The 12,434-nt window shown below is 47.9% G+C and overlaps 1 protein-coding gene across 1 annotated transcript in view; it reads right to left on the bottom strand.

Moving 5' to 3' along the window:
* SYNPO2 (synaptopodin 2) overlaps nucleotides 1-12,172 on the bottom strand; it is a 153,782-nt gene extending 141,610 nt beyond the window's left edge. Inside the window, exon 1 of the mRNA XM_079772159.1 lies at nucleotides 11,943-12,172. Within this exon, the coding sequence (XP_079628285.1) occupies nucleotides 11,943-12,047 (105 nt within the window). The 5' untranslated portion in view covers nucleotides 12,048-12,172. The remainder of the gene's footprint in view (nucleotides 1-11,942) is intronic.
* Between the last annotated feature and the right edge of the window lie 262 nt (nucleotides 12,173-12,434).

Raw genomic sequence — 12,434 nt, 5'->3', positions numbered from 1 at the left:
GCTCACCACTGCCTCTTAGATGAGGACAGCGAAAGGTAAGGGACAGGGGTGAGGCCAGGGCAGAAGCTTCCATCTGAGGGACAGTGGGGGTGGGGGAGACCAGGGCAGAAGGTGTCCCATCTGAGGGACAGTGGGGTTGGGAGGACCAGGGCAGAAGGTGTCCCATCTGAGGGACAGTGGGGGTGGGGGTGGGGGGGACCAGGGCAGAAGGTGTCCCATCTGAGGGACAGTGGAGGTGGGGGTGGGGGGGACCAGGGCAGAAGGTGTCCCATCTGAGGGACAGTGGGGGTGGGGGGGACCAGGGCAGAAGGTGTCCCATCGGAGGGACAGTGGGGGCGGGGGATCCAGGGCAGAAGGTGTCCCATCTGAGGGACAGTGGGGGCGGGGGAGACCAGGGCAGAAGGTGTCCCATCTGAGGGACAGGGGTGAGGCCTGGGCAGCAGGCGCACACAGGAGGGGACGGCAGGGACCCTGAGGAGGGTCAGTACCCAGTTACCACCCACGTGCGCTGTCTTTATAACCCGTTAACATGTTCGCCTTTACTATGTCTTAGACACCTGACATAATTCTCCAAAATGGTCCTACTGCCAGAAACTGTTTGCTTCAAGGGGAAGGGTGCATGTCATCTCTTCAAAGCAGACGTGGGAAACTGCACACGAAGAAAATCAAAGAAAAGCTATCCTTTAGAAGACAGGATTCTGAAAGTTTCTGGTGTTTCTATTTCGCTTCCTAAATTATTTATTCTCGAAATAAACGTTTCAGATAAAATGATTTGACACTCATTTAAATGAGTGAAAGGACACTTAGGGTCAGAACAGAAGTTTAGGGACAAAAACCTCTGCACCAACATCTGTTTAGGTCCCTCTTTCCGCCTGAACTGCAGTTCAGCTACACGGGACCTGAAAGTGCTGTGTGTATGTTTGTACAGAGCGCAAACCCTGAGCCAGACTCTCCGGGCGTCGGACCCTGACTCCGTGGACAGAGGAAGCCACCGTCTCGCTCTGTGCTCTATACTGGGATCTCACATGTGGATAATCATGTTTAAAAGGCGGCTAAAGAAGTGTCTCGCACCCAGTAAACATTAAATATGAGTTTCTTGAATAAAATGTTCTCCACAAGGTACTGTTAAAGGCAGTAAGATGTTTGGGGAAAATGACACTCATTAGCTCTTATTGCTGATTTCTTCAGGAAAAAATAATCTGTGTCCTAAAAAGGTGAAATTGCAACCAGGTCTCTCTCTCTCTCTCTCTCTCTCTCTCTCTCTCTATATATATATATATATATATATATATATATATATATATATATATATATATTTCTTTATTGTTGAAAGTATTACCTATGTCCCCCTTTTCCCCTCATTGACCTGCCCCCACCACCCGCCCCAGGCCCTCACCACCCCATTGTCTGTGCCCATGGGCCATGCATATATGCATACAAGGTCCTTGGTTGATTACCAGGTCAGTTTTGATAACGGAGATGAAGGGAGAGGGTAAAGGATGGTGCAGCACCTAGGAAGAATCGGATGGAATATAAACACTTTACCCAGTCCTGGAAAACGCATCCGGTGCATTGCTGTAAAGTCCAGCACCCAACACCAATGGCCAGGAAGACGGTTCTTGTTATGTCATCAAGAACCAAAGTCTTTCACTCACACTGTCTCCAACAGTAAGTCCACCACACGTTTTAGCACATTGATCTGAAACATGCGGATTTATACACTAGTTCGGGAAAACTGTATCCAGACCATCAGAACACCAAGACTATGCCCAGCCTGCATGGTTCATGGTCAGGGCACATGCCAGGGTTGTGGGGCTCAATCCTGAGTGTAGAATGTGCAGGAGGCAGCCAATCAGTGATTCTCTCTCTTCATTGATGTTTCTATATCTCTCTCCCTCTCTGTTCCTCTCTGAAACCAATAAAAAATACTTTTAAAAAAATAAAGAGGATACCAAGGCTATAGCTACTGTCACCAGTGACCTGCTACCTGCCAAGGATTTCACAATCACTGCAAGCATATGTTTTTGAGAATGTGGCCATCTCTTCTGTTTAATAAGAGAAGAACGGTAGATAAGTCATAAAAATAAAGTACCTGAGGTAACTCAATGCTATAAATATGTCCTCACTAAGGCGGTCAAACAACAGAACCCACCCCCACACACCCCCCCCCCCCAAAGAGTAAGTATCATCTTATTTCTCACATGAACTCCATGACCATTGTTTACTCATTAGGGTTGTTTAATGAAGCTTATGCGGGAATTCTCCACTTCCTTTTTTTCAATACTCCCCCGGGATATGTTTTTATTGATTTTAGAGAGAGGGAAAAGGAGAGGGGAAAAGAGAAAAACATAGATGTGAGAGAGAAACATATATTGATTGCCTCCTATACACACCCCGACTAGGGATCAAACCCACAACCTGGGCATGTGCCCTGACCAGGAATAGAACCCGCCACCTTTTGGTATACGGGGCAATGCTCTAATCAATTGAGCCTCACCAGCCAGGGCTTCTCCACTTCCTTTTACAAAACCTCCTGGCACTAGGTTTCATTTGAATGTGTGAGAACAGACACAGCAAACATCTTGGAGTTCGTGTATGCTTCAGGTTCATTTTAAGTAAACCGGTTCCCTATCCCGTCATGCCTCCCATTGCTCATGAGCTTAGAGAGGCATTTCCTCAGGCCATTCAAAGAAGAAGTGGTTACAAATGTTTTCAGGAGAACCAAGATGGTGGCCTAGGTGACCACAGGCATGTGCTGCCTCCACAACCACATCAAAATTACAACTAAAATACAAAACAACCATCTTTCAGAACCGTCTGAAAGCTGGCGGAATGGAAGTCCTACAACTACAGAAGTAAAGGAGAAAGAACACTGAGACTAGAACAGGGTGGTCTGACACCCATGTGTGCTGATTTCTTAATTGGGAGGGAGGACATCTCTGTGGAGGCTGCCCGTGAGGAACAAGGGGTCCCAGCCCCACACAAGACCCCCAGACCAGGGTTCCAGAGCTGGGAAGAGAAGTCCCCATAACTTAAAGCTATAAACGCCAAAGGGGATTGTAGCTGAGTGACACAGAGGCTGCTGGAGACCGAAGTGTTCCTCTTGCATGAACATACTCAGACTCGATCCCTCTGGCTTCGGACTTTGCTAAAATCTCTCAAACAAGCAGCAGCGGGCATCAGCATGCCCCAAACCTATCAATAAAATGCCCAAGACTCAGCACCAGCCTACCTTGCTTCACAGCTGGGCCTTGCCTGGTCACTTCAAGCCCAATATAAGTAGCAGTCATTTGCAGACCTCTCTGTAGCTCCTTATGGGTGGCCCCAGAGCCAGTGTACACAGTGGACAGCTTCAGACCATACCAGATTACAATTCTATACATCCACAAGCAACACACTCAAGGGGCAAGCTCAGTGAGTACCAAAACCCCACTGAAGCAAGTCCTGCTCCATAGGGGTGTCTTTGCACAGCAGCTCTACCACTGTAGTCATAGCTGGACCTTACAGCCAATTGGCCTGAAAGCCAATTCCTCCCAGTGATGCCAATTCCACCCAGTGATGTCAATTCCTCCCAGCAACACCAATCAAGGCTCAACTACAACAAAACTGTGCACACAGCCCACCCAGGGGCGCACCTAGAGTGCCCAGCTCAGGTGACTGGGGAGGCTGAGCCACTGGGCCCTACAGGACATATATTACACAAGGCCACTCTACCATTTCCAGGAGACATAACAGCTCTACCTAATTCATAGAAACAAACACGGGCAAGCAGCCAAAATGCAGAGACAAAGAAACATGTTACAAATGAAAGAAATGGAAGCAAGCAAACTACTGGATATAGAGTTCAAAACAATGGTTAACAGGTCACTCACAGAACTTAATGAGAGCTTCAAGGGACTTAGTGAGACTTTCAAAGATCTTAGTGAGAATGTCAAAGACATGAAAAAAGGCCAGTCAGAAATTAAGCATACACTAACCAAAATAAAGAATAATTTACAGGAATTCAACAGTATAGTAGAGGAGTCTGAGAATCAAATCAACAATTTGGAATAGAAGGAAACAAAAGACACCCAATTAGAATAACAAAAAGAAAAAAGAATCCAAAATTTTGAAGATAGAAAAAGGAGCCTCTGGAACAACTTTAACCCTTTGCACTCGCTTGCTTTTTTCTCGATTCCTTTATTCTAATGCTAACCGTGTCAAGTCACACTCAACATCCGAGTGCAAAAGGTTAAGTATACCAACATTCACATTATGGGGGTGCCAGAAGGAGAAGAAAGAGAGCAAGATATCAAAAACCTATGTGAAGAAATAATGACAGAAAACTTCCCCTACCTGGTAAAAGAAATAAACATCCATGTCCAGGAAGTGCAGAGAATCCCAAACAAGAAGAACTCAAAGAGGCCCACACCAAGACACATCATAATTAAAATGCCAAGGGCAAAAGACAAAGAAATAATCTTAAAAGCAGCAAGAGGAAAGCAGTTAGTTGCCTACAAGGGAGCAACCACTTGACTGTCAGTTGATTTCTCAACAGAAACTTTGAAGGCCAGAAGGGAGTGGCAAGAAATATTCAAAATGATGAATAGCAAAGACCTACAACCAATGTTACTCTACCCAGCAAAGCTCTCATTTAGAATTGAAGGTCAGATAAAGAGCTTCACGGACAAGAAAAAGCTAAAGGATTTCATCACCACCAAATGAGTATTACATGAAATGTTGAAGGGTATTCTTTAAGAAGAGGAAGAAGAAGGAAAAGGAAAAGAAGGAGAAATATGAACTTTAAAATGGCAATAAACACATATCTATTAACAATTGAATCTATAAATCAAAATAAACGAACAAGAAATCTAATGAACAAAATAAACTGGTGAATAAAATAGAATCAGAGGCATGGAGACATGAAACAGACTGACTAATCTCAGAGAGAAGGGGGGAAGGGGGGAAGGGGACGGGAAAAGATTAGCCAAAGATCTTACATGCATATATGCATTACTTATGGACACAGAAAATAGGGTTGGCGAAGGCATAGGGCGGGGTGGAGGAGGACAATGGGGGGAAAGGGGGGGTATCTGTATTACCCTCAACAATAAAGATTTTAAAAAATAAAAATAAAATAAATGTTTTCAAAGCTTAGATTTAGTGAGGTTCTAGTTCATACAAACTGTTTCCAGTGTTACCGAGTGACAGCCTGTCCCCTCTCAGGCCTGCCAGAGGGAAAGGATCACATGGACTTTGGACAATTATCTTGCATATTAGTTTTTCAGGATCAGTTTTCTTATCTATAAATTTAGAGTAATAAAACTTTATCTATCCAGCTGGCAGCAAATGGGATACATAGAGGTAAAGTATTTTTAGTTAAATATATAAATTAGCTGATATTCTTGAACACGTATTCACTGACAGAGGGAGGTTAGGTTATTTTGGAAGCCAATCTACCTATTTTTAAACTATTACCATGAAAAATATGCAAATGTTATAATTGGGTATAATGTGTACATCACAATGATATTACATACTGACTTTCAGAATTTGCAATATTGGAATATCTTCAGAAACAATGATCACTTTAGTTTAACGCCCAATAAAAGTTCCGAGTGCTTACTTCTAACTTGAGAGCTCTGGACTCTGACAGTAACGTTCAAGAAAGGACTCCAGACCGGCTGACAGCAAGCATGGCCCGGAGCAAGGAGCGCCCCAGGTTATGAAAGTGCTGACTCACATGCAGCCAAAGGAGAAAGAAGAAAAGAAGGAGTAGTTCACATTCTTATGAAGCCCAAAGCCCGATCGTAATTCTAAGTACTTTTTCATTCTACCTAGAAACATAGCTTCGACATGATTGGTTTTTTTTTGGTGAAGTCACATGGGTTGGTGACAAATATATTTTTATTGATTTCAGAGAGGAAGGGAGAGGGGGAGAGAGACAGAAACATCAAGGATGAGAGAGAATCATTGATCAGCTGCCTCCTGCACGACCTACACTGGGGATCGAGCCCGCAACCCGGGCATGTGCCATGATCGGGAATCGTGACCTCCTGGTTCATAGGTCGACACTCAACCCCTGAAGCATGCCGGCCAGGCATGAATTTTCACAGCTAACCAACATCTGACTGATCATAGGAACCTGTGTGACGTAACTGATTCTTCTGAGAAGTGTCAAACCCATTCAGTTATAAACACGAAGTTGTTTTATTTCTTCCAGTAACTGCTTTCATGATAAAGCCAAGTCTCTCCTTTAATCATACGTTGGTTGGATCCCATGCATTTCCGGTGGCTTTTGGTTATTAAAACAGAGGAGTCCAACCCAGGCTTCAATCTTCTGTCTGACTCTAAGCTCTCTCCCTAAGCTCCTGGCCAGGCTCCTGGCTCCTGGCTCGGCACGGGCAGGTGGTGTGGTCTGTTTCTAACCACCTCTAGCTCCCAGCCCCCAGGCTGAAGGCAGGAAGGAAGGCTGGCGGGAGAGGGGGAGGCAGATATACTTACTCATAAACCAACGAGCTGGCATTTCTCTCAGGTAAACACTGAGTGGCCTTCACTGTCCTCTCTGTGCCGGTGTCCAAATGCTGGGGCACTCGAGGGGTTCCTCCTAGGAGCCCTGGAGGGCATGCCACCCCACAGTTCCCTACCCTGGGGAGCAGGGCTCCTCCCAACTCCTCTACACCCCCTCCCAGCCCCCGGGAGCTCCTGGTGATGCCAGCTTGCTCCTGCCGGTAACTGGCTAAGAGCTTGGGCTGTGGGTACAGGGCACTGGCATGATGGCTCAAGTCCCACCACTTCTGGAACTCTCCTTCATCCAAGGAAAACGCAAGGATCCCTGCTTTACCAATGGCCCAGGTGCTATTCATTCTCCGTCTCTGTCTCTCTTTCTCTGCCTCCCCTGTATCTTTCTCTGGTTCTGTTCTGGCCCCTCCCCCTCCCCCTGTTCACATGGACACCAGGCAGGCCAGCAACTGCCCTGACCAAGAGGGCATCCCCCAGGGCATGAACTGCCAGGCCCCCTCCTGCAGCACCCCAGGCTCTACAGTCATTATTTCTCAGCTTCCCAGCACCCCGTATTCCCCCCCCACCCCCACGGACACCCCCATCTTGGCTGCAGAAAGGGAAAGCCCTCCCACCATCGTTATGACCCGCTCCCATGCCAAGGACTGGACAGTCCTCCCTCCCTCCCCTCACTGCCCCGGGGAAGGAGCAGAGGGGAAGTGCCCTGGCCTCCACTCTCTACAGCAGAGGTTCCGACCGTGGACAGGTGTCAGTGACTCCGGATGCCGGGGCTCCCTGACTGGCTGAGTCAGAGCGGGGTGAAGACCGTGGTGTCTTCTGCAAACTCCCTTCGCGGCCAGCTTAGCCTGCCTTCGCCTCTGGGCCCTGTTTCGCCCCGTGCAGAAGAGGTCAGCTCTGCAATGGAATCGCCACCGTGGTTACCTGCGGCCGGTGACAGCTCGATTCCCCCATCTCTAAAGTGAGGGTGTTTTTCATAAGACTTCTTAGGTTTGAAGGGTCATTTGAAGAGACAACACCTGCAAAGAACTTGGAACAGGCCCTGGCACAGGACAAGAGCCTGATCAAGGAAGCGACACGTGTGCTGTGTCCAGGTGATGGCCAAGTGCAGGCCGTCATTGCTGCACCCCGTGGTCTCTGCAGTGACTGTCTTAAGGCATGCCATTCCAAAATAAAGCTTTTACGTAGCGTCTGCTTAATAGAGTTAGCTCGTGTGCACGGACTCCTGGGGGCATACCTGCTTTTAGGCTTTTTAGAAGGTTAGTGCTCAAAAATCAATAAAAAATTAAGTGATCTGTCATATTTTCCAATAAAGATGTCACTGCTTTCTATGTGTAGTAAGAAGCATCTACCCTCAAATATACACATTCAAACACATTAAAACCTTTCTTTCCCCTTTAGAAAATGTTTCTGGAATTATTTCATTTGAAACATTTTCAAAACCTTGCTGATGGCATTAAGGGATGGGAATTGTGTTATTTTAAAGTGCTCTGCCTATTAAATAGCACAATTTCACTCAAAGCTTTAAAGAGAGATTACGCAGCAATAGATAATAAGCATTAAATTCACTCTGCCTCATATATGGGGGACTGCAATGTCTCATTTCAATTTTAAGAAACAGTTATTTGAAACTTTGAATTAAAAAGTAATAGAAGAATAAACACCACCGTGCTCTACACCTGTGGCTTAAAGCTTCCATTTCTAAGTGTTAAAACATGCAAAGGATAAACCGTCCAAACATCTCTTGAGTCATTATTTTCAAAACACAAGTTATTTCTGAGCTGTCCAGAAGATTTGTTTGTAAAACAGAAATTTCTCCTCACTTCTTTATGTAAAGATTTTTTCAAATGGATTTGCCAAGAGTATGTCCAGGAACATGGCCATGTAAGTACATGTTTGTGGAAGAGAGTTTGTAAAGTAAATGCTGGCGTGCTTTCCCCAGGACATCCCCCACCAGGGCGGCCTGCGGTAATTACATCTGCACGCGGCTGTTTCTGCGGCCGCCCTCCTGCACATCCACTTCGCAGAGTGTGGTCTTAGGACTCTGCATTGGAAATACCTGCTTCCCATCACATGTATTCAGAACACAAATGCAGAGATATACGAACATTTAAAAAAACAGGGTGATTAGTTGGGCCTTTTTAAAATTCAATTTATTCTTGAAAACAAAGCAGAAATCTGTGGCCTGAGCGTCCACGTCAGTAAAACGTTATGATGACTAAGGTTTGTGTCCGTGCTCTGTGGAAGCTGGGGTCTGCTGCAGGTCAGCCAGCCAGCCCAATATTGAACACGCTTGAACCTCGCTCAGCAGGAACCGGGCACGTCGCCAGGGAGATAGTGATCGGGCCTGGCAAAGCTGGTTAGGCTTTCCTTCCATACAGAACTATGGAAACCTAAACGCGGGCCATGGTACAAGCCGAAACTGGGCTGTTCTCTATAGAACTGCGTGGTAGCATTCCCACTTTAAGCGGCATGACTCAAGCACTGCCTGACGTTTTCTTTTCTTTGGAAATAAATATTTTCTTCAATTCCCCAGTTCATCGTTTGCATGTTCTTCAAAACGATGAGTGCTTTGTTTGCCAGCAGCCACCCCTACCCAGCCTTCTTGTCTCTTTCCTCTGCGGGGAGGTGATAGGCCCCAATAAGTCATCGTCAGTCCTAGGAAGAGGAGGAAGTCTATAACTGAACAACCTTCATTTCACCTTGAGCTCCGTGAGAAACCATTAATGGAATCCAGCTAGCTCAATGCATTAGGAAAAGCAGTGATCCCAGTGAGGCCGTGGCCTGATCACAAAGAAAGCCACGGGCACTTTGCTCCGAGGGTTCTCTGCAACAAGTAACCCTGTATAACAAAGCCTACTCTGCAGGCTGTCCCCACCGGCGGTTGTTCCACCGGGGTTCGACCGCTCGCTATGACGTGCGCTGACCACCAGGGGGCGGCGCAGAACATGGCAGGTGTCGGCGACAAGGCGCTGGCAGCAGGAGGCAGTGGAGGCACTGCTGGCCCTGATGGCCTCTGACGAGAGCGGGACCATGGCGCCAGGCCAAGGCGGGTGCGAGAGGGGGCCTGATCTCCGCAGGCCACCCCGAGGGACCCCACCCGAGCATGAATTTGTACACTGGGCCTCTAGTGCTAGTATAAGAAATCAAATATAGGCCCTGGCCAACGTTGCTCAGTAGTGAGAGCTTTGGCCTGAGGACCTAAGGGTCTCCAGTTCGATTCCCCACCGAGGGCACATGCCTGGGTTGCATGTGGAAGGCAACCAATCAATGTCTCTCTTTCACACTGATGTTTCTCTCTCTCTCCCTCCCCCTTCCACTCTTTCTAGAACTCAATGGAAAAAATCTCCTTCAGTGAGGATTAACTAAAACACACACACACACAAATACAGTAAGTTTGAATTAAGGAAAAAATAGGCAGTATAGATTTTTATGAAGTGGGCACTGCCATAGTAATTTACAGGTTATCTCTTCTTTGGAAGGCTCTCCAGTCACTTTTTACATATGCTAAAAACTAGGCTGCAATCTCTCTCTCTCTCTCTCTCTCTCTCTCTCTCTCACACACACACACACACACACACACACACACACACACACACACACAAGAATTAAGTCAAACATCCAGGTGCTTTAATAATGATCTTTTGAAAACCACAGATACACCGTCTGAGTATTAGAAAGACGACTCGGGGGAGAGCAGGACTGAACTGTTTGATGCTCACGCAGCGTAATAGCCTCTCTGGATCCTGCCCGCAGCAGAGAGAGGCCCACAGAGCACCCTTCATTCGCCATTTGCTTCAGTTCTTCAAAAACCGCACACAGAGGTTCCACTTTGAAGCAAGCACACCGAGAATGCAGGAGAAACCCACTCTCTTCTTCAGGGATGGCAGCCTCAAGCCACGCCGGCCCCCACATTGAACTGGCAGGCAGACTGAACACTCGGGCCCACAGACCCTCACCGTGGTGCCGCCCAATTGCCTCCTTCTCTCTCCTTCCCCACACACTGAAAACGCCTGCTCTCTCCCTACACACACACACACACACACACACACACGTGTACACACACATACATACACACACGCGCGCACACACACGAGTCAGGAAGGGCGAGAGGTTTGTCTCAGGCCTGGCTGCACGTTAGCTCAGAGCTGGAATTAGACCCCAAATCTCAGTCCTGGGAGCCAGCCGACTGCTATTCTAGACCCAGAACAAACCCGGGCTCCTGAGTGCCACAGTCGCTGAGTGGGCGTGGTTCTGTCCGATGCCACCGGCCACTGCCTCGCAGAGAAACACAAGGAAACCACCTCTGTGCCCGGACTCTCCCTGCCCGCCCAGCTGAGACCTGCTGGAGTGAGGGCTGAACCGGGATTGCGAGAAACAATCCAATTCTAAAACCTGCTCTTCATCTGTTAGGTGTCGCTAGGGGGCAGGGTTCCCCCGCCGCACTGTGAAAGGATTTTCTGAGCCCGGGAGCAGAACATTTCAAAGAAACTCTCCCCCCACCCCCTTCAGTGAATCTTTTTAAAACATAAAAGTCCAAGAGGAAGAATAGCTACAAAGGCCAGTGGTCCATGCATTTCATAACGACCTAGATCCATTTTAATACAGGTATAAAACAGGAAATGAGCCACACATGTTCTTTCACACGATCCGCAGTTTAGTACTGAGCTCAGATAAAAGTCTGCTTCTTTTCAGGCATTTTAGAATTCATTTCCGCTGCATCCCAAGCAGGACACCTCAAGCAAACCGGGAGGGTATTAGCTGAGAAACAAACACTCTCATGGCAACAAACCATCTAAACCGTCTCAGACCATTATCAGATGTGTTTCACAGTTACATTAAGCTACATACAGCACACTGAGTGTCTGAATTCGTTCCGAGCACTTAAGCAGATGAATACACACAAACGGGACAGAGTCCTTGGGTTTTTGCACTTATTTGTCAAATCCTTAAAGGAATATTCTTTCGAACAGATTTTATGACACCACCATACTTTAAAAATGATTGCTCAAAACTGGCCTTTTCGGGAACGTCCTCTCCAACACTTCCTAAGAGTCCACAAACGAGGGGGCCAATCGCTACGCTGAGCTGAAGGCTTCTCCTCGCGGGAGCCAAGGACACTGATCCGAAACAATAACTCCACGGAGTTTCTCATATCGCCCACAAGACAGTTCCCGGGTGTCCCGTCCGTTGTCACAGAAGCTGATTAACTAGGATTTTCTCCATCTGATTAATATGACACATCCCCCCCTCCCCCCGTCAATCACTGGTTAATTACTCTCTTTTTCTCCCAAGCTTCATTGAAACAAACCAACCCAACCTCCTAAAAACTCAATGACAGCACCCAAATCAAGTCACCCTATAGACTTCTGAGTCAGAACTCCAACAGGTTGCTTTCCTGCCTCCCTCCCGCGCAGCGCGCCCACACCCTTCAGGGATCCTACCTTGGCCACTTGCAGGGGCTGCTGCTGCTCCTTGCCTCCCTGCAGCCGGAACCCCCAGGGCGCCCCTCCGGTCATGGAGATGCAGATGAAGTCCCCGGTGCCCATCCTCCCCTTTTAGCTGGGCAGCAGGCAGGGCTGGAAGAGGGAAGCCGCGCGGGCAGGATGCGCTCCCTGGACTCCCGACGGAGGAGGCAGGACCGGGCAGGACGCGGAGCTGCGCTGCGCGGCGGCCGCGGCGCTAATGGGCCGGTGGCACCGAGGCGCGCGCCGGCCCACTCTTGCGTCACGCGCCCGCCTTCGCTCAGCCCACCTTCGGGGAGGGGAGAGGCCCGCCCGGAGACCGTCCCCATTTGGGGCGAGATGAGGCGGGGAACAAAAGTTCTCTAGCGCAAAAGGATGAAAGCCCAGCACTTAAAAAAAGCAACGATTGCAATATTTTCGTTTAATAATTCTATAAATAGCAGAGGACGCCTGAAGGTTGTAGCCTGCAGG

The sequence above is a fragment of the Cnephaeus nilssonii genome (genome assembly GCF_951640355.1).
Source record: "Cnephaeus nilssonii genome assembly, chromosome: 5".
Classification (NCBI taxonomy): domain Eukaryota; kingdom Metazoa; phylum Chordata; class Mammalia; order Chiroptera; family Vespertilionidae; genus Cnephaeus; species Cnephaeus nilssonii.
The sequence above is the reverse complement of the archived record's forward strand: the minus strand, read 5'-3'. Positions and strand labels throughout refer to the sequence as shown.